This window comes from Phyllobates terribilis, unplaced genomic scaffold (genome assembly GCF_046119375.1).
Source record: "Phyllobates terribilis strain yellow unplaced genomic scaffold, ASM4611937v1 Scaffold_9__5_contigs__length_417890890, whole genome shotgun sequence".
In the NCBI taxonomy this organism is placed as follows: Eukaryota; Metazoa; Chordata; class Amphibia; order Anura; family Dendrobatidae; genus Phyllobates; species Phyllobates terribilis.
Window position 1 is genome coordinate 310,345,461 of NW_027362769.1, and position 27,100 is coordinate 310,372,560.

The 27,100-nt window shown below is 46.3% G+C and overlaps 1 protein-coding gene across 1 annotated transcript in view; it reads left to right on the forward strand.

The window, feature by feature from the left end:
- Positions 1–26,531, forward strand: part of HSPD1 (heat shock protein family D (Hsp60) member 1) — a 182,750-nt gene extending 156,219 nt beyond the window's left edge. Inside the window, exons 11-12 of the mRNA XM_073647951.1 lie at positions 5,017–5,195; positions 24,588–26,531. Of these exons, the coding sequence (XP_073504052.1) occupies positions 5,017–5,195; positions 24,588–24,737 (329 nt within the window). The 3' untranslated portion in view covers positions 24,738–26,531. The remainder of the gene's footprint in view (positions 1–5,016; positions 5,196–24,587) is intronic.
- Positions 26,532–27,100: the final 569 nt, after the last annotated feature.

Consider the following 27,100-nt stretch of genomic DNA (forward strand, 5'->3'; position numbering starts at 1 on the left):
TTAAGATCCTCTCTACCAGAACAAGCGGGCACTGGAGGAAGAGATTTCTGGTCTCCTGCAAAAGAACGTCTTGCTGGAGGTATCACCACAAGAAGAAAGAAGAGGGTTCTATTCCCCCTTGTTCCTTATAAAGAAGCCGGACAATTCATACAGAGTCATCCTCAACTTGAAAGGCCTAAACAAATTCCTGATCATTAAAGATGGAAACGATAAAATCAACGATAAGCCTTCTGTTCCCCGGCTGCTACATGGCAGTATTGGACCTAAAGGATGCTTATTACCATGTGCCAATCCATCACGACTTTCAAAAATACCTCAGAGTAGCCGTAACTGTACAGGGAGTCGTCAAGCACTTCCAGTACAGAGCGCTTCCCTAGCAGTAGCGCCCTGCATATTCACAAAATTTATAGGTTACGGCTCATCTCAGGGAGGAGAACAGATTGATCATTTCGTACCTGGACAACTTCCTAATAGTGGGCAAAACTTACGATAACTGCTTGGCCCAAGTGGATCAGGTGTGCACCATCTTAAAAAACTTGGGATGGTGTGTAAACCTATAAAAATCAAAACTGATCCCGCATACAACTCAAATCTTTAGGCCTTACTCTGGATTCGGTTCGACAGGAATGCCGCCTGCCCCAGCAGAAAAGAGAAAAAATAAAAAATTTAGTCTTGACAGCCATAACAAACCCAGTAATGACTCTCAGGGGGTCATGTCTCTGTTGGGGTCCCTCACCTCCTGCATCCCAACGGTATGCTGGACCCAATTTCATTCAAGATAATTGCAATGGGAAGTCCTAGAGAGCGAAATCATCCTCAGGGGACATCTGGAGGGCAGGTTGACACTCCCTGAAAATGTAATTCAGTCTCTGTACTGGTGGTTAGAGACAAACACGTTCCAGACAGGCATCCCCTGGGTTCCCCAATTTACCAGAGTGATTACTACGGACGCCAGCCCCAGGGGGTGGGGGGCGCTCCTAGACAACCACCCGATACAGTGGACTTGGTCAGAGGAGGAGAGTCTGGAGTCTTCCAACATGTGGGAATTACGAGCAGTAGAGAAGGCACTAATCCGCTTCTTACCCCTTCTGTGAGGACGTCACATAAAAACTCTGTCCGACAACCAGGTCACGGCGGCATATGTAAACCACCAGGGGGGAACTCTCTCAAAATCACTAATGCAAATTGCGGGGAGGATATTTTCTCTAGTGGAAGGAAAAGTTCTCTCGTCTTTAAAGGCCCTTCATACCAGGGGAGAGGACAACACGAAGGCAGACTTTCTATGTCGCAGGCCCATATTGCAGGGAGAATGGACTCTAAATCACTCAGTCTTCTGTCAGCTAGTTGCCATGTGCGGGTCTCCAAAAGTCGACCGGTTTGCGACCCGTCAGAACAGCAAGTTAAAAAAGTTCTGCTCCCTGAATCCCATGGAAAACCCTTTGGTGGTAGATGCCTTCCAGTACAAATGGGATTTCAGTCTGGCCTATGCCTTTCTCCCAGCGTGCCTAATTCCAGCAGTGTTTAGGAAGATCCGGGAGGTTCAGTCTCGAGTGGTCCTCATAGCACCTTTCAGGCCCAAGAGACCATGGTTCTTTTGGCTAAGGAGCATGTCAGTCACGAACCCCTGGATTCTTCCAGAGATTCCCAACCTTCTTGCTCAAGGTCCTATATTCCATCCTCAGGTGAAAGGATTGCACTTAGCGGCCTGGAACTTGAGAGGTCGTTGCTAGAGGGTCGGGGTTTTTCATCGAATCTAGTGACTACTCTTCCAGGTAGTAGGAACCAATCACTACTAAAATCTACAGTAGAGTCTGGAAGAAGTTCTTGTCATCTCAAGGATTCTCCCTGGGGGGGAGGGGTGGGGTTCCCATAACTGCCATTTTGGAATTTCTTCAAAAAGGGCTGGAGAAAGGCCTAGCGGTTAGCACCTTAAAAGTCAAAATCTCTGCCTTAGGGGCCTTGTATAATTTATAATCTGGCCGGTAACAATGGATCTCCAAGTTCGTGAAGGTATTCAGTAGAGCCAATTCAGCCCCTATAATAAGGGTCCCCCCTTGGGATTTAAACTTGGTGCTAAATGTGTTAACAGGTTCTCCCTTTGAGCCCCTTAGCTCAGGGTCCATAAAATCACTCACCCTAGAAACAATACTTCTGGTGTCCTTAACATCAGCACGGAGGGTTAGTGAGTTACAGGCTTTGTCTGCAGATCCACCTTTTACCTTCGTGCTAGATGATAGGGTAGTATTGAGACCAGACCCTGCTTTCCTTCCTAAAATTGTTTCTAAATTTCGTATGTCTCAGGAGATAGCCCTACCTTCCTTCTGTCGTGAACCAAAAAATAGCAAGGAGGAAAGATTTCATACCTTGGATGTCAGGAGAGATGCCTTATACATTATTTAGCATCCACAAGCTCATGGAGGATGGATAGGGCTCTATTTGTCTCCTTTCAGGGCTCCCGAAAGGTATCAAAGGTCTCAAAAGGCACTCCCTCTATCAAGGTGGATTCGGGAAGCCTATACGGGATCAGGCAGAGATCCTCCTAACAATCTGAAGGCCCACTCTACGTGGGGCATGGCTGCTTCCTGGGCAGAAAGAGCGGACGTGCCCATTGAGCAAATATGTAAGGCGGCCACGTGGTCATCTCCGTCCACTTTACATAATCACTATAGACTTGACCTTTCTGCCTCCTCTGATCTCACATTTGGGAGAAGGGTTCTGCATGCTGTGGTCCCTCCCTTACATACTTAGTTCTCTGTAATTCTCTCGTTGTGCCGTGATGGGTAACAGAAAAACACGTATATTACTTACCGGTAATGTTTTTTCGGAACATATGACGGCACCTTTACATTCCCTCCCTATCACTATGGTTTTCACCTTCCGGTTGGTGGGTGGTTAGTATTCACATGGGTGAAGTTTGCTTATGGTTAATAAAATTTTATGTGCTCTAACCGGAGAGTCCTCTCATGCTCTGTAATCCACTGATGCGGAGAGAGGCGCCGTCCTTTTTATCTTGAAGGTTTCCTGTCCTTGAAGGGAGGATCCCCTCTCTTGTTGTGCCGTCATGGGTTCTGAAAAAACACATTACTGGTAAGTAATATTCGTGTTTTTCTGGACAGCTTATGACACATTGGAAAACCATAATACATAACTTTTGATTATAATTAATACAGGTCTACAGCCTATAATTATATTATGAAGACATCAGCTGCATCCACTGTGAACAGTAAAATGAACACTATTACAATCTGTATACGTTTCTTCAGCTTTAAAAAAGAAAAATCAGACTCCAGAATTTTTTTTTTTTTTATGAACAGTGCAAAAAAGTGCATTATTTTTATGGACTGTCCTGGAATTTCTGGACAGTTGGCAACCCAGCACTGCGGACGTTGTTTGAAAGCAAACAAAAACTTGATATTAAAGAGGACACAATTCTGTAAATATAGTTTATTTTATCAATTCATCCATATATGTTAAAAACACATAACACAAGGACATGTTAAAATACAAAAGACAATACAAACAAAAAATGAAAAAGTAGCTCGGGGGGGCGGGGAGAAGGAGGTGTGAATACCCACCATATAAAAGAGGTATATTGGCAAAATACGGAGAGGCTAATTAAATATTACAATTTAAACATACATGTAGAAATTATCAATACACTACCCATATTTATCTACTCCCCAGAGATTAGTATTTTAATAAGAGTAGTATCCTCAGGCATTTCCTTGAAAATGTATGTATTCAAAATTTAATAAATTAAAATCCCTGAAAACATGATTCACACAAATAAATCATTGAAAGTGAAGCAGTAGCTAAACTGCATTATAATGGTGAGAGGGGGCAGTGATATCTTCATCTGACTCATTATTGGTTCCATCATGTATTATCTTACCTTACAATTAGGAATGAGGTCTATTGTTCTATTCTGATTTATTTATAACCGACTTGATCTTGGTCTCCAGAGGATATAACCCTGTATGTCATACTGCACTTGCACTTTCAATGATTTATTCGTGTGAATCATGTTTTTAGGGATTATAATTTATTGCATTTTGAATATATAATTTTCTAGGAAATTCCTGAGGATACTATTCTTATTAAAATACTAATCTCTGGGGAGTAGATAAATATGGGTAGTGTATTTATAATCTCTGCATGTATGTTTAAATTGTAATATTTAATTAGCCTCTCCTTATTTGGCCTATATACCAGTTTTATATGGTGGGCATCATTTTTTTATTTTTTGTTTGTATTGTACTTTAACATGTCCTTGTGTTATGTGTTTTTTAACATATATGGATGAATTGATAAAATATATTTACAGCATTAATTGTGTCCTCTTTGAAATCAAGTTTTTGGTTGCATTATTTGTATTGTTATTTTTGGACTTATTTTGTTGGTTACTATTCGTATTTCCTTTATGTTTTGTAGAATTTATTTTGTTGTTTGAAAGCAGCCTGAAAAAGTGGATAAAGCATTTATTATATTTCATAGTCCTTTATTTTAATTCAAAAGGAATCTGTCACCAGGTTTTGTCATGTAATCTGTGAGCCGCATAATGTATAGACAGAGACTCTCATTTCAGTTGTCAAAGGGGCTGCTTAGTTTAGTTTTCATAAAATTCGTTTTAGCAGCAGATTATCACTAGAAGACTAGTAAACCTGCTGCCATGTAGTTTTCCATATTAATGAGCTTCATACAACCCTGCACGCATTACTGCTTGTCCAGTTTCTACCTATGCACAGTATACAGAAAGCTGTCAGTTGTGTGAGCCGAGTTTATAGAGAGCTCAGCATTTAATGAACTGGAATATCTGCAGCAGATATATATATATTTTTTTTATTCTTTTTATCAAAACGGTGCAGTATGCAGCACAGTAAGTGATACATTGCTGTAATCAGGCTCTCTTCCCCTACATCTTGCTGCTCTTATATGGGTAGAAAAAAACTGGTGACTGATTACTTTTGAGGACTGTTGGTAAAGGTTTACTGAAAACCTTATTTTCTTTCATTTTAGGAATTGAAATAGTTAGAAGAACTCTGAAAATTCCTGCCATGACAATTGCAAAGAATGCAGGTGTAGAAGGATCATTAGTGGTTGAAAAAATTCTGCAGAGCCCGACTGATATTGGATATGATGCTATGCTTGGGGAATATGTTAATATGGTAGAAAAAGGAATTATTGACCCCACAAAGGTAATTTGATAAATACAGTTATGGCATTACCCTGGTGATGAATTAAAAGTGCATGAAGTTGTCATCATGCAAGACCTTAATTTTAACTAAAATTAATCTTTATTGCTATGGGTATGGGCCCCAACTCGTCGCCCTAACTCATCCCAAAAGTGCTCTTTAGGCTATGTGCCCACGATGAGGATTTGAATCAGAAATTTCCTAAGCGTTTTTTCCTCTCCCTGGCAGAAAAAACGCATGCGGATTTTACATGCGTTTTTAAGCTTTTTTACATGCGTTAATGCATGCATTTTTTTGAGCATTACTCAAATGCATTTGGAAAAGGGCTTGACAATATAAGTTGGTCACAAAATCTAAATCCATGCAACTGGCATGCATTTATTTTGCGTGACCAGCTTATGAGGAGAGTTCTGCTTTCAAATGGTGCATCTATGCTAAAAAAAAAAGAATTAAAAAGTAAAAAAAAATCTTATACTCCTCTCTCCGACGGCCCCCGGTCTCCTCCCGGCGGCGATTCTCTCTCCTCGGCCGCCCGCGGTGTACTGGCAGGACCTGCGGTGACGTCCTTTGATCAGCTAATGGTCACTCGACCGTCACGTGACCACTGACGTCAGCGGTAAGGTGATGGTCGTGTGACCATCAGCTGATTAAATGACATCACCTCAGGTCCTGCCAGTACACCGCGGGCTGCTAAGGAGAGAGGATCGCCGCCGGGAGGAGACCGGGCGCTGCCGGAGAGTTGAGTATGAATATTTTTTTTTTTTTTTTTTTTTACTTTATATTCTTTTTTAACTTGTGGGTGCGATGGTGCCTGGGTTGGATGACAGTCTTCTCTTCTCCAGACCTGGGTATCATCCGCGCTTTGAATTGCATAAAGATTTTATGCGGTTCAATGCAAGTGAATCGCCCCCAAATTTGGTTGTGCTGCGGATTTTTCTGCTATGATAATCCGCAGTGGAAATTTCCGCAACATGTGCACAGTTCATCCGGATTATCATTGGGAAACATGGCAGACATCTTAACAAGCGATTTTTAATGTGTTTTCACGGCAGAAATGCCGCCGCGGAAACGCATTAAATCCGCATCATGGGCACACAGCCTTAAGGTTTAAATCAGGTCATTGGCTTGGCCATTGCAACAGGAGAACATTTTTCTTTGCTAACCAATTTTTCCAGTACGTCCCCATGACCGCACCATAGGAGGAGTAATCCTATATCCTCTGTAGGGACAGGAAGCACAAGAAGTTAAAAGCCCTCCCACCTCGAACCTCCTCAGTGTTTTTCCTTCCCTGTGCAGGAGGAGCACTGGTGCAGGAGAACGCTGATACTTACAGGGCCCCAGGGGATTGTGGGGGCGGGGGGCCGCGGCTCTCTCCTTCCCGCTGTCAAGCGGGTCCTGGGATGACATTCACTGTCGGGAGTCCCTCAGCCCTCCGGTGTGCTGGAGCCACATTTTGCCGCTTCCCCATCGCTGGGGCGGGCCCGGCTTCGGGGACCGCCCGGCCTCGAAGCCGAAAGTTTGAGGGGGGGGGACACGACGACTTCCGGTCTGCGGTTGCGCGGAATATTCAAGCGCGGATCGACTGTGGTCGCCAGTGGAGCAGGAGAACATTACAGGACGACTAGGTAAGGTACAAAAGGAGGGGGGGGGGGGAGCGTCAAAGGCAGGCTTACAGCTTTGGCACCCCTGGCAGTACGCTACAATGGCTAATGTGTCACACCCTGATACATGACTGTGGGGCGATCCAGGGAGGGTAAGTGCACCATTACTTTTCATATGGTTATTGGAACTTGCCCTTATCATGCCCTCCTTATTTTTATATTTTTATAGGATGTCTGTGCAGTTACCACCTCCTTCTGAAAAGAATGATGCAGGGAAAAAGGCCACAGTGAAATCCAAGAGGTGCCTGGATTGTAACATCAGACTCATATGCAAAGTCTCTATGTGCTGAATGTAGAGCCTCCATGCTAAAGGAGGAGCATGGAGCTTTATTTAAAGAGAGGCTTCTGTTACGTCTCTGCAGTCCCCAGGTTCAGGGGTCCAGGATGTCCGGGGACTCAAAAGACCCAGAGAAGATATAGCACCATCTTCTGAGGGTGAAATCGACCCATCTGGCGACTGACAACGGTGAGACCATTAGTCCACCTCAGGGCGGGGAACGTAAAAAGTATATGTTCCACTCAGATGGTATGGAGATTCTTCTACAAGCTGTCCGAAACACGATGCAGGTAAAAGAGCAGAAACATTCAAGATGAAATGTTTGGTGGACTTAGAACCCAGAGATCCATGGTTTTCCCTGTTAATTCTCATGTGAAAGACATGATCCTGGAGGAATGGGAGGATGCGGAGAAGAGACTCTCTATACCACGAGACTTCAGTTTCCCACTCTCCTTTGATCCAGAAGACACCAATGTTTGGGACACTACTCCTAAGATCGACGTCCCAGTGGCCAAGGAAAATCAAGAAAACCTCTATCCCCTTTGAGGATTCATCAGGACTTAAAGATCCTATGGATCGAAAGGCGGATGGACTTTTGAAAAAAGCCTGGGAAGCCTCTGTGGCAGTTATTAAAAAACTTGTGCACTACTTTAGACAACCCCCTAATGTATCCCCCCTGGGGACCCCTAAGACTTTTTGTAAATACCTTCTGTTACAGATAATGCCTGTGATCGGCGCTATCGGTGGCCGCTCACAGGCATCACGTGACCCTGCGCTGACGTCAAAGCTAGTGAGGCGTGACTCTGCGCTGGGATGCCCGCGGTGGCTGTTGGGTTGTAGGTGGGGTTACCCCCCGTGTCACACGCAGCATCCACCGCGCGCTTTCCCAATGAATGGGGAGAGGGAGAGCGTGCGGTGGTGTGACACGGGGGTATCCCCGCCCACTTCCTGGCATCCACCGTGGAACCAGGGAGAAAAAGACCCCCGGCTGCTGCCAGCAGTTGTCGTGACATCAGCGGATGTCAAAGCCGGCAGCAGCCGGGGGTCACGTGATGCCTGTGAGCGGCCACCGATCGTGTTGCTCACAAGCATTATCTGCAACGGAAGGTATTTACAAAAAGTCTTAGGGGCTCCGGGGGGATACATTGGGGGGTAGTGTAAAGTAGTGGACAAGCCCCTTAAGTCTAATGTCGCTGCTACATATATTGCCAGATGCATGAAAGTCTGGCTAGATGAGCTAGAGGGTCACCTATGGGATGGCACCCCAAGGGAATCTGTCCTTCAATCATTGCCCCTATTAAAAATGGCAATGAATTTTATGGCCGACGCTTCGGCAGAATCGGTCAGATTTACTGCCAGAATTAATACGCTTTCCAACTCGGCCAGAAGAGCTGTTTGGTTAAAGACATGGTCTGGGGATACAGCTTCTAAGAACAAGCTGTGCTCCATTCCATTTTCAGGGCTCAGAGTATTCGGACCAGTGTTAGATGACATACTAGAAAAAGCGTCTGATAAAAAGGGCTTCGCTGAGGAGAAAAAGGAGCAGCCCTTTCACAAACCTTTCCCCTTCCGTAAACATAACACTCAGAAAAAAGGGGGATCCACGAGCTGGAGTTTTAATAAGGGGAGCGGAGATAAAAAATACCAGCCCAGTACTAGCTCCCATTCAAAACGACTGACTATGTCAGAGTAGGGGAGCAGTTAAGGTTTTTCAAAAACAGTTGGCATCGGGTCATTCAAAATCCCTGGATATTAACAACTATAGCGCAGGGTTACAGGATAGTTTTCTCAAGATCCCCCTCAAAAATTCCACCTAACAAGGGGTTCCCTTGCCTCACTTTCCCGTCTACGTGCAGACGTAGAGAAGCTTCTACAACAGAAGGTTATTGTTCCAGTTCCAGAACACGACCAACATCGGGGCAATTACTCCTCTCTGTTTTCAGTAAAAAACCCATCAGGGGAGTTCCGTACAATTATCAATCTGAAACCCCCAAACCGATGGGTCTGCTACAGAAAATTACGCATGGAATCAGTGAGATCATTCCCATGATAGACACAGATGCGTTAATGTGCACCCTGGACCTCAGGGATGCATATTACCACCTGCCAATACATTACTCAAGTCAGCAAGATCTGAGGTTTGCGCTACCATCAGGCAGTCAGATTCTAGACTACCAGTTCTGATGTCTTCCCTTCGGTCTGTCATCTGCTCCCAGAATCTTTATGAAGATCATGGCAGAGGTGGTAGCCTATATCCGACTCCGGGATATTACCATCATTCTGTACTTGGACGACTTCCTGTTGGTCACAGGATCCCCTGCAGATATGACTCAACATCTGGAATTTGTCCTACAGACATTAACCAGCCTGGGTTTGATTGTGAACAAAGAAAAATCCAATCTTGTCCCAGGTACTAAACGCGTCTTCTTGGGAGTCTATCTCGACTCCCGAACGCGAACGTCTTATCTCCCGGAAGACCAGATGCTCTCAATCCCACAAAGCATTCGTTGTTTTTCATTCCAGGCCTCTTCAAAAATCCATCCTGGAAGTGAGAGACTAACATCAGAATTACCTAGACATGAAGATGTCTTTGTCCAGTGGTGCCCAGGACTCTCTACACTGGTGGCTCGACCAGCAAAATCTACAGAAGGGAGTGCAGTGGACTCTGGAACCTTGTCTTTTAGTGACCACAGACTCAAGTCTCTCAGGATGGGGAGCTCGGGTGGGAGATCGTTATCTTCAAGGAACATGGTCCACAGAGATTCGGACCCGATCATCAAATTTTCGGGAACTACAGGCGATTTGGGAAGCTCTACAGAGAAGCCGGTCAGTCTTGAGAGACAGACATGTGAAGAACTTGTTGGACAACATCACGGCAGTCTCCTTCATCAAACATCAGGGCGGACCAATACATCCACTCCTCCAGTCTCTGGCCAACACGGTATTCTTAGGCATAGAGAAGATGGTGAGCTCCATTTCAGCAGTTCATCTTTGGGGTTCCGACAATCAAGAGGCAGACTAACTCAGCAGGCGTCAAATAAAGGCTTCGGAATGGGAACTGAACGAAGAGGTGTTCCAACAACTGACTCGCAGATGGGTTCATCCTCATCTAGACCTGTTTGCATCCAGAACGAATGCGAAGACTACATCTTTCTTCTCTCTCGACCCAGGACATCACACTCTGGCAGTGGACGCTCTCTCACAGTATTGGGGAGACTGCCTAACATATGCCTTCCCACCTGCTCCCCTAATTCCGAGAGTCCTGCGGAAGATTCAGGAAGATCTGGTAACAGTCATGGCAATTGTCCCACTCTGGCCAAGGAGGTGTTGGTTCTCCCTTCTACGTCATCTAGCGTTAGAGGACCCAATTATTTTACCATTACAGGAAGATCTTCTGACGCAAGGTCCAATGTTTCAACGGAATCTTCAACAGCTCCAGCTTTCAGCCTGTCTTCTGAAGGGGAGATCCTGAAAACCAAAGGCTTATCCGTCAGAGTGATCCGGACTATGCAGGCCAGTAGAAAACCTGTAACCCAAGCCATATATAAAAAAGTCTGGAGGACCTTTTTGTCAGTTCCACAGGACGTTAGACTCCTTTCAACCAGACATCCCTGCGATCCCAGGTGGGATTTGACACCAATCTTAGACCAAGTACCTTGAAGGAGCAGATTGCGGCACTAAGTGCTTTCTTTGACACATCATTGTTCTTGCATCCCTGGATAATCAGATTTGTCAAGGCAATCCAGAGAATTAGGCCTGCCCAGAGAATTTCTTCCCCTCCGTGGGATCTGAATCTCGTCCTGAGAGTCCTTTGCAAACCTTCCTTCGGTCCAGTTCATAAATTAGAAATGAAGAACTTGACTCTGAAAACAGTCTTCTTGGTGGCAATTACCCCGACTAAACCGTTGGATGAGATATGCGTTTGGTAGGAAGGTGCTTCAGGCAATTATCCCACCATAAGCTATGAGTTCTTGGGTGTACTCTTATGGTGCTGTCATGGGGACGTACTGGAAAACCGGAATTGGTCTTACCGGTAATGATGTTTCCAGGATTCCACATGACGGCACCCTTATTTCCCTCCCTATATTGCTACTGTATGTGACTTTAACATATGTCTATGTAGTCTAGAATAAAATTGTGTTGTACCCAAACAATGTGGTTCTTGGAAAATCACTGAGGAGGTTGAGAGTGGGAGGGCTTTTAACCTCTTGTGCTTCCCGTCCCTACAGAGGATATGGGATTACTCCTCCTATAGTGCTGTCACGTGGATTACCGGAAACCTCATTACCGGTAAGACTAATGCCGGCTTTTAGTAAACTGGATGTGTGCTTAGGATCCTTGTCTGGCTGGAATTTCCATCTCCTGCCTACTTCGCTTTTACCATGTGGCAGCATTACAGTCTCTTGTATATCCTTGTACATGGTAGAATTCATATTTCTATTAATTCTATGCAGAGGGCCAATGGCAAATGTAGAAAAGCAGCCCCAAACCATGACATTGCCACCATCATGTTTCACTGTAGGTGTTTGGTACCTTGCATCATTACGTTTTCTAATTGGGTGATATATATAGTGCTTGCCATCACTACCAAACAGATAGAACTTGGATTCATCTGACCACAACACCTTAGACCAATCTGTCTCTTTCCATTGGCTGTGTTCTTTGGCAAACTCAAGTCGAACCTTCCGGTTCTTTGCAGAGATGAAAGGCTTCTTGCCTGGAACTTGTGCATCCAACCCTACTGCTTTTAGCCGTTGCACCACATTTTGGCGACTCACTTTGACGACATATAATTCTTTCATTTCGTGTGAAATCTGTACAGCAACTCTGGAGTAAGTGGTCGTCCACTTCTAGGTTTGTCAGCTGTTCCATAACCTTCTTTTTCTTTCTTTAATATACGTGACACTACAATCTGAGAACATTTGAATTCCATACCTACCTCTTTTTGGCTTTTGCCTGAATTCACACTCAGAATAATAAGCTTCCTGACATCTGGTGATAAATTTGCCTTTTTCTTTGCCATGTTTTAACCCCTTTACGACCTTTAACGTATGAGTCCATAGCTTCAATGCCCTTATCTTGCAGGAACTGCTGACACACTCCAACCACATGGGTTCTGGCATTGTCCTGTATTAGGAGGAACCCAGGGCCAACCGCACCAGCATATGGTCTCACAAGGGGTCTGAGGATCTCATCTCGGTATCTAATGGCAGTCAGGCTACCTCTGGCGAGCACATGGAGGGCTGTGCAGCCCTCCAAAGAAATGCCACCCCACACCATTACTGACCCACTGCCAAACCAGTCATGCTGAAGGATGTTGCAGGCAGCAGATCGCTCTCCACGGCGTCTCGAGACTCTGTCACGTCTGTCACATGTGGTCAGTGTGAACCTGCTTTTAACTTCTGTGAAATCAAACTGTCCACTTAGGAAGCAACACTGACACTCAATTTCACATGCTGTTGTGCAAATGGAATAGACAATAGATGGAAATTTTTGGCAATTATCAAGACACACTCAATAAAGGAGTGGTTCTGCAGGTAGGGACCACAGACCACATCTCATTACCAATGCTTTCTGGCTGATGTTTTGGTCACTTTTGAATGTTGGTTGTGCTTTCACACTCGTGGTAGCATGAGACGGACTCTACAACCCACAGAAGTTGCTCAGGTAGTGCAGCTCATCCAGGTTGGCACATCAATGCGAACTGTGGCAAGAAGGTTTGCTGTGTCTGTCTGCGTAGTGTCCAGAGGCTCCACCAGGAGAAGGGCCAGTACACCCGGAGACGTGGAGGGGGCCGTAGGAGGGCCACAACCCAGCAGCAGGACTGCTACCTCTGCCTTTATGCAAGGAGGAACAGGAGGAGCACTGCCAGAGCCCTGCAAAATGACCTCCAGCAGGCCACAAATGTGCATGTGTCTGCACAAACTGTTAGAAACCGACTCCATGAGGGTGGTATGAGGGCCCGACATCAACAGATGGGGGTTGTGTCACAGCCCAACACCGTGCACGACGCTTGGCATTTGCCACAGAACACCAGGATTGGCAAAATCGCCACTGGCGCCCTGTGCTCTTCACAAATGAAAGCAGGTTCACACTGAGCACATGTGACAGATGTGACAGAGGTTGAAGACGCCGTGGAGAGCGATCTGCTGCCTGCAACATCCTTCATTATGACCGGTTTGGCAGTGGGTCAGTAATGGTGTGGGGTGGCATTTCTTTGGAGGGCCGCACAGCCCTCCATGTGCTCGCCAGAGGTAGCCTGACTGCCATTAGGTACCGAGATGAGATACTCAGACCACTTTTGAGAGCATATGCTGGTGCGGTTGGCCCTGGGTTCCTGGTAATGCAGGACAATGCCAGACCTCATGTGGCTGGAGTGTGTCAGCAGTTCCTGAAAGATGAAGGCATTGAAGCTGTGGACTGGCCCGCCCATTTTCCAGACCTGAATCCGATTGAGCACATCTGGGACATCATGTCTTGCTCCATCCACAAACATTACGTTGCTCCACAGACTGTCCAGGAGGTGGCGGATGCTTTAATCCAGGTCTGGGAGGAGATCCCACAGGAGACCATCCGCAACCTCATCAGGAGCATGCCCAGGCGTTGTAGGGAGGTCATACAGGTACGTAGAGGGCATTCACAATACTGAGCCTCATTTTGACTTGTTTTAATCCCTTTACCCCTGAAGGTGGTTTGCACGTTAATGACCAGGCCAATTTTTACAATTCTGACCACTGTCACTTTATGAGGTAATTACTCTGGAACGCTTCGATGGATCCCCCTGATTCTGAGATTGTTTTTTCGGGACATATTGTACTTCATGATTGTGGTAAAATTTCTTTGATATCATTTGCGTTTATTTGTGAAAAAACGGAAATTTGGTGAAAATTTTGCAATTTTCAAAATTTGAATTTTTATGCCCTTAAATCAGAGATGTGTCACACAAAATGTTTAATTTATAACATTTCCCACATGATTACTTTACTTCAGCACAATTTTGGAAGCAAAATTTTTTTTTGTTAGGGAGCTATCAGGGTTAAAAGTTGACCAGCGATTTCTCATTTTTCCAACAAAATTTACAAAACCATTTTTTTTAGGGACCACATCACATTTGAAGTCACTTTGAGAGGTCTTTGACAGAAAATACCCAAAAGTGACACCATTCTAAAAACTGCACCCCTCAAGGTGCTCAAAACCACATTCAAGAACCCTTCAGGTGCTTCACAGGAATTTTTGGAATGTGGAAGAAAAAAATGAACATTTAACTTTTTTCACAAAAATGTTACTTTAGACCCAATTTTTTTTATTTTCTCAAGGGTAACAAGAAAAAATGGACCCCAAAATTTGTTGTGCAATTTCCCCTGGGCACGCATATACCCCATATGTGGGGAAAAACCACTGTTTGGGCGCACGGCAGGGCTCGGAAGGGAAGGAGCGCCATTTGACTTTTTGATTGTAAAATTTGCTTGAATAATTAGCGCACGCCATGTTGCATTTGGAGAGCCCCTGATGTGCCTAAACAGTGGAAACCCCCCACAAGTGACCCCATTTTGGAAACTAGACCCCCCAAGGCACCTATCTAGATGCATAGTGAGAACTTGGAACCCCTAGGTGCTTCACAAATTGATTTGTAAAAATGAAAAAGTAGAAAAAAAAAAAAACACTTTCATTTTTACGAATCAATTTGTGAAGCACCTGGGGGTTCCAAGTGCTCACTATGCATCTAGATAGGTGCCTTGGGTGGTCTAGTTTCCAAAATGGGGTCACTTGTGGGGGAGCTCCAATGTTTAGGCACACAGGGGCTCTCCAAACGCAATTTGAGACTATTTTCCATTCAATTTGTTAGCGGACACCATGTCGCGTTTGGAGAGCCCCTTAAGTGCCTAAACAGTGGAGCTCCCCCACAAGTGACCCCATTTTGGGAACTATACCCCTCAAGGATTTTATTAAGGGGTATAGTGAACATTTTGAACCCAGAGGTACGACACAGAATTTGATAACATTAGGTCATCATATTGAATAAGTTGTCATTACTCTTGAGCGCAAGTGCTCGCTACTTGAGTTTGCATCGGGTACTCAGGTATGCACCATGTATCACGGGTGCTCAAGTGAAATGCTCGAGTCCCCACCCGCATGTTTCACGATTATTAGACACCCCAAAAAAAACATGCGGGGATCGCTCGTGCATGGCAGGCAATCCCTGCGAGTTTTTTTTGGCCGCGGAGCATATGAGGCGGAAACTCGAGCACCCGCGATACTCAGTGCATACCCGAGCACCCGATGCAAACTCAAGTAGCGAGCACTTGCGTTCAACACTAGTTGCCATATCTTTTTTTTTTTTTTTTTTTTTTTTTTACTTTTGACAAAAAAAAAAAACAACCCTAACCCTAACATTAGCACAACCCCAGCCCTAGCGTTTATTTTTTACGCCGTTCCTAGTTGCGGTATAAGTGATTAGACGACTTTATACTTCGGGTTTGTGCGACTACAGCGATACCAGAATCATATTGGATTTTTATGATTGACAGCTGTCACACACTAAAAGACACACATTTTGTAAAATCTAGTTTTTGCATCGCCATATTTTGAGCTATAATTTTTCCATATTTTGGCCGACCGAGTCATGTGACGGCTTGTTTTTTGCGGGATGAGTTGACGTTTTTATTGGTGCCATTTTCAGGCAAGACATTTTTTGATCGCTTTCTATTCAGCTTTTGGGAGGCAGAATAAACAAAAACCAACAATTCAGGAATTGTTTTTTTTAAAATTTTTTATTCTACTCAGTGTGTGGTAAAATGGATAAGGTAGCTTTATTCTTTGGGTCAGTACGTTTACAGCGGTACCACATTTATATCGTTTTTCTATGTTTTGGCGCTTTTACACAATAAAAGCTATTTTATAGAAAAAATTATTGTTTTGCATCGCTTTATTCTGAGAGCTCTAACTTTTTGATTTTTCGGATGATGGTGCTGTATGGCGGCTTGTTTTCAGCAGCAGAATGGAAGGAAGGGAGACACAGACATTACTAGTGGGTAGGCGGAGCCCACACAGGATAGAACACCTCAGATTACAAAAAAGTGTTGACCGGCCCCTCCAGCTTGGGCTCCTCCTACTCCAGCTCCCCAGTCTAAAATTTGAGGTCGCAGAGGATAGTCGCTGCGGGAGCAGCTCCTCAGAAAAAAAATTATTTTTATCGGACGGAGACTTGGACCCCCCGTGGTCTAGAGGTCTCAGGGGTCTCAGCGCTGCTGGACCCCCACCCCTCCCCTGGCGGATCTGCATACCCTTTATGGTGGTCCCTGCAGAACCCTGCCGGCCCCGGGGGATGAGGGACGCTTCCCGGTGGAGACGCAAACCGCGCCATTGGGGTCCCTGCGCGCTCCGCCCTGGGGGAAGCTAAGGGCCACAGCGCCACAAATCCCTAGGGGTCCCTGTGGAGCTCAGCTGGGTGAGTACTCGGCATTGGTAAATGTGTTTGAGTGCTTCAGCGTCTGCTGCGGCGGCCGCTGTTACATGTGTACTGTTGGTGACTGTGTGTTTTTTGTCCGCAGGTGGATCCCTGCAGGACATGTGAAGCGGGACAGGAGCGGAGGAGTCGCGCGCTTTTTTGAATGCCGGCGGGGGGGCGTGGCTTCTCGCCTTCCCGGTCTTTTCGCGGGCAGGTAGCGCTCTGAGCGCGCGCTTTCTCCTGTCCCTCCCCTTCCGGCTTCTCTCTCACTGCGTGGCGGCCATTGCTGACGGCCTCCTCCGGCTCCTCACTCTCCTCTCCTCCCGTCAGAACCGAAGGAACACTGCACCGCGGCCAGCTGGGTGAGTCGCTTCTGCCTGTCAGGGCAGAAGCTTAACCTCCTCACCCCCACAGCGCAGGACACCTTTCTGCGGCACAATTAGATGGCAGACTGTGCTGCCCTGCAGCTACTACCTCATATAGAGTTTTTTTTGTCTGGGACTCGCACACCTCTTTCATTTAGCAGAGGTTGTGGGGAGTCTGCTGCATTAACCCCCTGGTAGGCGGTTAACCCTTAATTGGGGGACAGCTGGGGTAGCTCTCTTTAAGAGCTTTAACCCTGCAGCGTTCGTTTCTTTCCTTTTAGAAGCCACACTGTCCTAGTTACTGGCAGGTTTAAGCCTGCTATATACTGTGTGAGGGCATGTCAGATCAGGGTCCAGGAGGCGCAGACAGTCTCCCCGGTTCGCTACAGGATCAGTCTCGCGTATCTGACTCGCAGGAGTCCTCGACGGCGTCAAGTGCAGCGCAGGTCGGGGGGCTCAGTGATGTTAAAATGGAGGCTCTCACTCGTTCTATTGATAGCCTGTCTGACCTTCTAGGTCATTGGGTGTCAGCTAGATCCCAACTGTCTTCTCATGGCAGGAAGCGCCACAGGCCGGTACTGTCCTCCCCGCGCAGCGACTCGGAGATCTGATATGGAGGGTTCCCCTTCAAGCTCTGCTGGGGAGATGTCCGATTCGGATAAAGAGGATCGACAGGGGCGCTCTGCCTCTCTTTTGGGCCGTGTGGATGCTTTTATTGGAGCTATGAGGGAGGCGTTAGTTACCGGAGGAGGTAACTAGACGCCCTGGTAAGTCGGCCCGGCTGTTTCAGGAGTCGCATAGGTCGCGGTCAATGTTACCATCTCTGGATGAACTTGATGGGGCGGTGGAGAAGGAACGCCTGTGTCCGGATAAACGTTTTCAGGGGACACGGTTTTTTGAGGCACTGTATCCGTGTTCTACGGAGTCGATTGCTAATTGGATTCCTTCTCCTGAAGTGGATGTCCCTTTATCCCAGCTTAGCAAATCTTCATTACTTCCTGTTAAAGGGAAGGCGAGTCTGCAGGATCTGCTGGATAGAAAAACGGAGATGGCGGCTAAATCCATCTACGAGGCCGCGGGTCATGGATTCAGAGCGGCGTTAGGAGCCATGTGTGCTGGTGAAGCTTCCCTGAGGTGGTTGGACCGCCTACGGACGGCGTGGCAAGATGGATCCCCGCTATCCGAGGTAGAAGGGCTTTTCAGGTTGTTGGAAGAGGCAGCACGATATGGCAGAGATGCAGTTCTGGATACTACGTCACTGCTGTCCAGGGCGCAATCCTCGGCTGTCACAATCAGAAGAGCACTGTGGCTTAAGCAGTGGACCGGAGACGCGGTTTCCAAGCAAGGTTTGCTGTGTTTAGCTTACAAGGGTGGTCAGCTGTTTGGGTCTGACCTCACGGAACTGATTGCTAAGGCCAAGGCAAAAGAAACGGCCTTACCGCAGCGAAGAGCTGTGGCTTCTGCGTCTGGCAAGTCTAGTGCCGGTAGTAGTCGGCGGCCCTTTCGGCCCAGGGGACGGTTCGGTCAGCCCTCTTGGGGATCGGGTCGTCCCTCGTTTTCAGGAAAAAAGACCTCTCAGAAATCCCGCACTCCCTGGAAACAGAACTTCCGTCAAGACAAACGGGAAGCTGACAAAAAGCCCGCTAAGGCGGACTGACGCCAGGGTCTCACTCGAGGTTCCTCGAGTGGGGGGTCGCCTGCTCCAATTCGAGTAGACTTGGGCGTCCCACGTTTCAGACGCCTGGGTGACGCGGGTTGTGTCGGCAGGCTATTTCATAGAGTTTCTTTCTCGACCCCCGGACAGATTTTGCCAATTTCGCATTCCGTCAGAGCCTGAGCTAGCTGCCGCTCTACGGCGGGAGGTCGATTTCCTTCTGCAGAATGGTGTGGTGGTGCCGGTTCCGCCGGAGGACTGGGGAAGGGGGTTTTACTCCAACCTCTTTGTGGTCCCCAAAAAGGAGGACAAATTTCGCCCCATTCTGGATCTCAAAAAATTGAATCTGCATGTCCGGACCCGGAAATTCCGCATGGAGTCGCTTCGCTCGGTTGTGGCGGCTCTGTCGCAGAACAATTTTTTAGTTTCAATCGACATTCGCGACGCTTATTTGCATATTCCCATCGGAAGGGCCCTCCAGCGCTTCCTACGTTTTGCCATAGGTCAGGACCATTACCAGTTTGTGGCCCTGCCATTCGGGTTGGCCTCAGCGCCCAGAGTTTTTACAAAAATTCTGGCACCTCTCATGGCGATCCATCGAAGGCAGGGGGTTACAATTCTTCTCTATCTGGACAACCTTTTGATTGTGGCGTCCACAGAGGAGGAGGCGGTGAGGGCTCGCAATCTATCCCTTCAGCTCCTGGAAGACTTCGGATGGCTAGTCAATTGGAAGAAGTCATCTCTGGAACCGTCGCAGTCAATCCTGTTTTTGGGGATGCACTTCGACACGGTACGGGCAGTGGTGTCCTTGCCTCCGGACAATCAAGCAAGTCTTCGTCAACATGTACGGGTTATGAAGTCTTCGACAGCAATGTCCCTTCGAAGGTGTATGCGCCTTCTGGGTTTGATGGTGGCGTCAATGGAGGCGGTCCCGTTTGCTCAATTTCATTCCAGGGGTCTCCAAATGCTCATTCTGACCCGTTGGGATCGATCGCAGGCTTCGCTGGATCGCAGTGTCATCATCTCACACAGGGTGCGAGAGTCTCTAGGATGGTGGTTACATCCAGAAGCATTATTCCAGGGGAAGTCCTTCCGCGGTGGTCGGTCATAACCACCGATGCCAGTCTGACGGGCTGGGGGGGGGTCTGGAACGATCTCTGGGTTCAGGGAGTATGGTCGTCAGAAGAGTCTGTCCTGCCGATCAACATCCTGGAGTTGAGGGCGATTTTCCTTTGCCTCCAACACTGGACGGTCCCTTTAAGCGGTCTGCCAGTCCGAGTGCAGACAGACAACGCGACGGCGGCCGCGTATATCAACCATCAAGGTGGGACGAGGAGCTCCAGGCTCATGATGGAGGTCTCTCGGATCATGGTATGGGCCGAGGCCAGGGTTCCAGCCATCTCCGCGATTCACATCCCAGGAGTTCAGAATATCACGGCGGACTTCCTCAGTCGTGAGAAGGTGGATCCCGGAGAATGGAGTCTTCATCCGGAAGTTTTTGCATTGCTGTGCTCCCGTTGGGGAACTCCCCAAGTGGATTTGATGGCATCCAGGTTCAACGCCAGGTTACCGACGTTAATGTCCAGGTACAAGGACCTGGAGGCTGTGGCGGTGGATGCTCTAGTGGCTCCGTGGGACCAATTCGAGCTGATCTATGTGTTTCCGCTGATATCCTTACTTCCTCTGGTGTTACGTCGGATCAAACTGGAGAGAGTCTCGGCTATGTTGGTGGCCCCAGATTGGCCAAGGAGGACGTGGTTCTCAACGCTGGTGTCGCTTCTGGCAGTGCCTCCACTTCCACTTCGCCCGGACCTGTTAACCCAGGGGCCCATTCGTCATCTGGACCTGAAGTCTCTGCGTTTGACGGCGTGGCTGCCAGAGGTCCTGCTACCACTAGGATTTATCACAAGACTTGGGAAGCCTTCTTCTCGTGGTGTTAGGGTTCTTCAAGGAACCCCAGGATTTTTTCCATTCCCAATTTGTTGGCCTTTTTGCAGTATGGGCTGGACAAGGGTTTGGCAGTTAGCCTTCCGAAACAGCAAGGATAGAGCGGAAACCTGACCCTTCAGGGTGCTATCGTCTCGCGTAGGGACATACTTTCCTTTTTTCGCGGGGTAACCCGTCAGTTTCCGCCGCGGAAGGCACTTGTGACTCCTTGGCGGCTCAATCTGGTCTTGGAGGCTCTTGAACATGGGCCTTTTGAGCCTATGGACTCTGTTAGCCTTTCATTGCTTTCCTGGAAGGTTGCCTTCCTGGTGGCGGTCACCTTTTTGAGAAGGGTTTCCGAGTTGGCGGCTCTTTCTTGCTCGCCTCCTTTTCTGGAGTTTCACCCGGATATTGTGTTGCCCTCGCTCTGTCCAGAACCGAGGAATGCGAAGGAACGGGCCTTGCACACATTGGATTTAGTGCGGGCGTTAAAGCTCTATTTGTCTATTACTCAAGGTTTTCGGAAGTCGGACTCACTTTTTGTGATTCCAGCAGGTCGTCGTCGTGGCCAAGGACACTATAGCTCGATGGATTCGGTCGGCCATTTTAGAGGCTTACCGACTTAAGGGCGAGCCTTGCCCAATTTAAGATTCGAGCTCACTCCACGAGAGCTGTGGGTTCATCGTGGGCTTTTCATCAAGGGGCCTCGGCAGCTCAACTCTGCCGGGCGGCTACCTGTCCACACTTTTACAAAGTTTTATAAGGTGGACGTCAGTGCTTCCGCTGATGCGGCCTTAGGACGTAGGGTCCTGCAGGCGGCTGTAGTTTAGGTTATCTCTTTAACTTGTGTTTAGCGCTGGTTGCGCATTTATCTAAGTTGTTGGGAATCTGCCTCTGTTGTTGTTTTCCCACCCTTAATTTCTGGACTGCTTTGGGACGTCCCACTAGTAATGTCTGTGTCTCCCTTCCTTCCATTCTGCTGCTGAAAGACGGATTTTGGTAAGAACTTACCTGTAAAATCCTTTTCAGCGAAGGAAGGAAGGGAGACACAGCTCCCTCCCATGGCAGAAGTGTGTTTTTGTGTTTTCAGATGCGGCGTGACCCTTCTCTGATGGCAGTTATCTGGGCTGGGGTCGGCGCGCCAAGGCTCTGTTCCAGCATTGCCAGCTCATCGCTGTGGTCAGGTCCAGTGAGTAGTACCTGGGACTGTGTGTTTTTTCTGTTATATGCATAACCTGTCTTCTTGCTTTTTTCTGAGTTTTTCAGAAGGGGTTGTGTTGCTCCGCTGGTGTTAATTGCTCTTCCTTAGCTTGTGTATGGACTGGGGAGCTGGAGTAGGAGGAGCCCAAGCTGGAGGGGGCCGGTCAACACTTTTTTGTAATCTGAGGTGTTCTATCCTGTGTGGGCTCCGCCTACCCACTAGTAATGTCTGTCTCCCTTCCTTCGCTAAAAAGGATTTTACAGGTAAGTTCTTACCAAAATCCGTCTTTTTGCGGGACAAGATGACACTTTAAGCAGTACCATTTTTATTTATATTCGTCTTTTTGATCGCGTGTTATTCCAATTTTTGTTTGGCGGTATGATGATAAAGCATTGTTTTTTGCTTCGTTTTTTATTTATTTTTACCGTGTTCACTGAAGGGAACTAGAGGAACAGTTTTATAGGTCAGGTCGTTACGGACGCGGCGATACCAAATATGCGTACTTTTTATTGTTAGTTTTTTTTTTCATAATAATATTTATTGATGGGTACATTATCTTTTTATTTTTAGTGGATTATTTTTTTTTAGTATTTTTTTTTCACTTTCTGGGAGTTTTTTTTACTTTTTTACTTTGTCCCACTGTGGGACTTTCACTTTTTTTATTCTGATCGCCTGCATAGCATAGGGATGGAGCACCATCCCTGTGCTATGCAGGCAGTCAGGGCTACATAAGTGATAAGATTGTTTGGAGATGCACTGTGCATGACCAAACAATCTTCCTGCTGTCTGGTGACCCGGATGTTGTCATGACGACATCGGGTCGTCATGGCAACACCCGGGAAGCCGCGGCAGACAGCGCTGGAGGCCGGAAGAGGAGGTAAGTATACCGATCACCTCCCATAAGCCACCGCAATGCTGCGATCGACTTTGTGCGGGACCGCTCCCTGCACATTGTCACAGCTGACACCCGGTACTGTCAGCTGGCACCCGGCGGCGATCGCGCCCGCACAGCCGGTGTGCGCGATCGCGATGACGCACTAATACTTGTCAGGCTCTTAAAGCCCCGGGCACAGACGCGTATTAGTACGTCATGGGCTTTAAAGGGGCTAAGGACATTACTTGAAAGTTGGGTCAGCCTGTAGTGTGTTTTTCCACTTTAATTTTGGTGGTGACTCAAAATCCAGGCCTCCATAGGTAAATAAATTTGATTTCCATTGATGATTTTTGTGTGATTTTGTTGTCAGCACATTCAACTTTGTACAGAACAAAGTATTCAATGAGAATATTTCATTCTTTCAGATCTAGGATGTGTTATTTGAGTGTTCCCTTTTTGTTTGAGCAGTGTGGATGGATAGATAGATAGATAGATAGATAGATAGATAAAGTCTGACAGATTTATTTAGCATAGAAATGATGATCTTCATGGGTTCAGGATGAGTAAGATGCTCTCATGAAATTAAATTAAAGTCTTAGTAAATTTTAACTAAAATCTCAGTTTTGCAGGTCTGATTAGGGACTATAAGGTTTTAAGTTTCCACAATTAGTTTTTGGTGAGTTTGTGACGCTGCATGTTTTCACACGAAAAAAAATGCATCTTGCAGTTCCAATAAAGTAGATGGGATTTATAGAAATAGCCCATAGCCCACTGTGCTTTTATTTACTCAATGTAAAACTGACCTTTAGTGCGTGGAAATCCGCAGAATATCTGTTACTTTTAGTGGTTACGCTGAGTTTTATGTGCAGATTTTCCATATAGAATTGCATTCGATGCTGAAAATCCATAGGTAAAAAATGCATGGAATCCACACATGACTGTATCAAAGTTTTATCAATGCCAGGATACATACCAGGAAGTATAAAAAAACAAGAAAAGCGGCATTATTTAAAACATGTCTTACCAATAACAGACGAAAAAAGTGTTAAAAACTATATTTAAAAAATGCAGTAAGAAACGCAATGAAAAAAAAACGCAAGTACGAGTCTTATAGTCTAAGTTAGATAATAAGTGGAGAAAATCAGCAACATCAAAAACTCACCAAATACTCATCATGTGAATGTATCCTAACATGTTGATTTTACGTGGAGTAAAGTCAATCATTGCCTTACATACTATATGGACAAAAGTATTGACACCTACACATAACACCTATGGAAACTTGTATGACCTCCCATTTTAAATCATAGGTATTAGAGTAGGTTCCCTCATTTGTGGCAGCTTCAACTCTTCTGGGAAATATTTCTACAAGATTGTGTTTTGTTGGATTTTTGCTCTGTCATCCTGAAAAACATCTGTGGAATCAGGCACTGATGTTGGCTTCCAGTCTCTATCACAAAGACTTCCATCACAAAGGTTTTTGTTGGGGTTGAGGCTAGGGCTCTGTGCTCCAGTCAAGTCATTCCTACTCAACCCTGAGTTTGTGCACTAGGGCACTATTGTGCTGAAACATGATAGTAGTATGCTTTCTACCTCGAACTTCACAGATGTCACAATGCAGTAAGGTACGTAACACTCTCCTGGCATTTGGCAAACACAAACTCTGCCATCAGACTGAGTAGCGATGAATGATTCCTCACTCCACAGGGCTATGTTGTTACATCCATGGTGACTTAATTTAAAAAAAGAAATAGCTTTGTTTATTCCAGGGAGATTAAAAGAGGCACTCTGCTAATGCTTTCAGATGCAGAATGTGTCAACTGTAGTGTTCTTTTGTTTTACTTATTAGAAACAAATTTATTGATTTTTTTTCCTTTTTTTTTCCAGTTTCTTTTTAGATTTTATAGTTCTTTTTTTCCTTCTATTATATGTACCAATATATCAGGGAAGTTAATGACATTTCAATTCTCTATTTTCTTTATACTTCAGGTTGTAAGAACTGCTCTGCTGGATGCAGCTGGTGTAGCATCGTTGTTAACAACCGCAGAAGCTGTAGTTACGGAAATTCCAAAAGAAGAGAAAGATGCTGGCATGGGTGGAATGGGCGGCATGGGTGGAATGGGAGGAGGAATGTTTTAAAGCCCAGCTGAAAGATTTTTTTTTCTTCCCCTGACATTAAGCAGAGATTCCAAAGTTTGTGCAAAGTGTGAAAAGAGGATTTCCTGACCTTGCAAGCGTTGTCTAATTTGTAATCATGCTTTTTACATAATTTATTTTGTATTTTTCAAAACATCTTTGTACATTCCTTAGATATCACTGCTTGTGCTATTTTTCATTTATGTACGTATGTTTACTAAAAGGTCCAACAGTTGTACTTTTTAAATACCTTATTCTTAGCTAAATAAAGTGTGCGCCTTTAGTATTATTGGCCGTTTGAATTAATAAGGTGTTTTGTGACACTTCAAAAGCACTACTGTATAAACTTGTGCCCCATAAAAGGTAAATTGTGTATTTGTGTGTTTTTTTTATTGCCTCACGACTGATGCATTACGGTCTGTAGCCTGCATCTGAGATAGGTTTCATACAACCCCTTTATAGAATATTAGGCAAACCTAACTGAATTCACGTTTTTTCTATTTAATTGGAAAACAACAAGCACTTTTCTAATATACTTCAGTTGAAGCATCCAATGATTTTTAAGTCTAACAGCAGATCCCGTGGTTTATCGGTCGACCATGACCGCACCACGAGAGAGGGAATCCGCCCACCAAGGACAGGAAACCTACAGGCTTAAAGGGGCGACGCCTCTCTCGCCTTAGTTTTGGTTTTCTGTTTTTGATGGAGGGAACCTCTGACAGGCTTACCTGTGTAGATGTCCGGAATACCGAAGAGCGGGCTGTTGAGCGGCGCCCCTGCCTTGGGTCAGCAGCTCCAGTATCATCTATGGTAACATGCACCCCTGTCTGGGGTCGGCTACTCCAGCATCTCCCTGGCAGTGGGGGCTGTGCCCCTGTCAGGAATATTATAAAATATTAATTTCAGGAAAATGTCCTTCCATCTGCGTGACACACATGTTCACCCCCCTCCCTTATTCCCTTTCTGCTCAGCACAAAAGCCCCAATTTAACGCACGACTGATAAATAGTTATTCACACACGGCCAGGGAAGAAGTGTGAAAACTTCGTTAGGAAGCAGGCCTCTTGTCCCTGAAAGACACCGGAGGTACTTAAAATGCAGGCTTTCCTAATTTGTGTGTAACTGTGAAGGGTCTTCCCCGAGCTTCAAAGGGGAATTTGCAGACTCACTGACTCCGATATTAGTTATGAAATAATATGAGTTCCATAGGTCCGACAATAACGAGACCCAAATGGGTAGTGACCAAATCAGCCCCAGAATATGCAGGTATTTTTCCACGGCTGTAACCACAATCAGGGAGCTGCAGCGCAAAAACACCCGAATAGTAGACTGCAGCTATGGGATGCATGATATCAAAAGAAAGATAAAATCGTGAGGGAAAATATGGCGTAGTTTGCGAGCTTCTGCGATCAACGAACGATGAGTTATCGCAGAAGCTAGCATTTTCTAATAAAAATGTACAGGCTGGAGACCGGCCGACATGATGTCACCACAAGGGGCGTGTGGCCAGATCTCCCTTAGGCATAAAAGAGTCTATGGAGAAGACAGAAGTACTCATTGCTGGGGGGAATACGAATTATACGCAAAGGGTCCTGTTCAATAACAGCAATCTGGAGAACCCCCCCCCCTCCCACTATATTGAATCGTCTCCGCGATCGTGTAGTGTAAGTAATTTTCACTCTTTATCTTGTTTTATTTTATGTATCTGCTTATGTATTTTAATGTCCCCTTTGTAACATCCTTGTATATATTTTTCCTAAACACTGCCTCCCTTTTGGATTAAATATAAAATTTAATAGTTCTGTTTCTTTTGTTCTGTAATTGTTCTCCTTCCCGAAGCCATAATGCTACCGGGTTGGTTCCAGACCCGATACAAGTCCATTAACACCGGGCTTGTATCAAGCGAGAAACTGGTGGTAGCATACCATCTGGGGGATTTGAGGAAGGCTGGCAGTGACGGTCGGAGGTGTGGATATATATTACTGGCGCAGCCAGGGAAATATATATATACCGCACTCACTGCAGAGGGCCTCAAATACCCAGTGGGCTACAGGACAGCCTCTCCGGCGACCACTCGCTCTAGGTGCAGTACCTTGACTGACCTGAGAGGCAAGGGGGCGCCAGAGAGCTGCATTCACCGGCCGGCAAGTTTTCCTGACGGCCCCCATCTGGGGTTGGCAGCCTAATCATCATCATTCTAGGGAGCGGCACCCCTGCCTGGGGTGAGCTGCCCCAGCTTTGCGCTGCTGCCGGATGGTTAAGAGGGAGCGGCGCCCATATCGCTCTGGCGCTAGGCAGGAGCGGTGTCCCTGTAGGAGGTTGCGGCTTTAGCGCCGCATGATACTGCAGGGCTGCACGCTTCCGCTA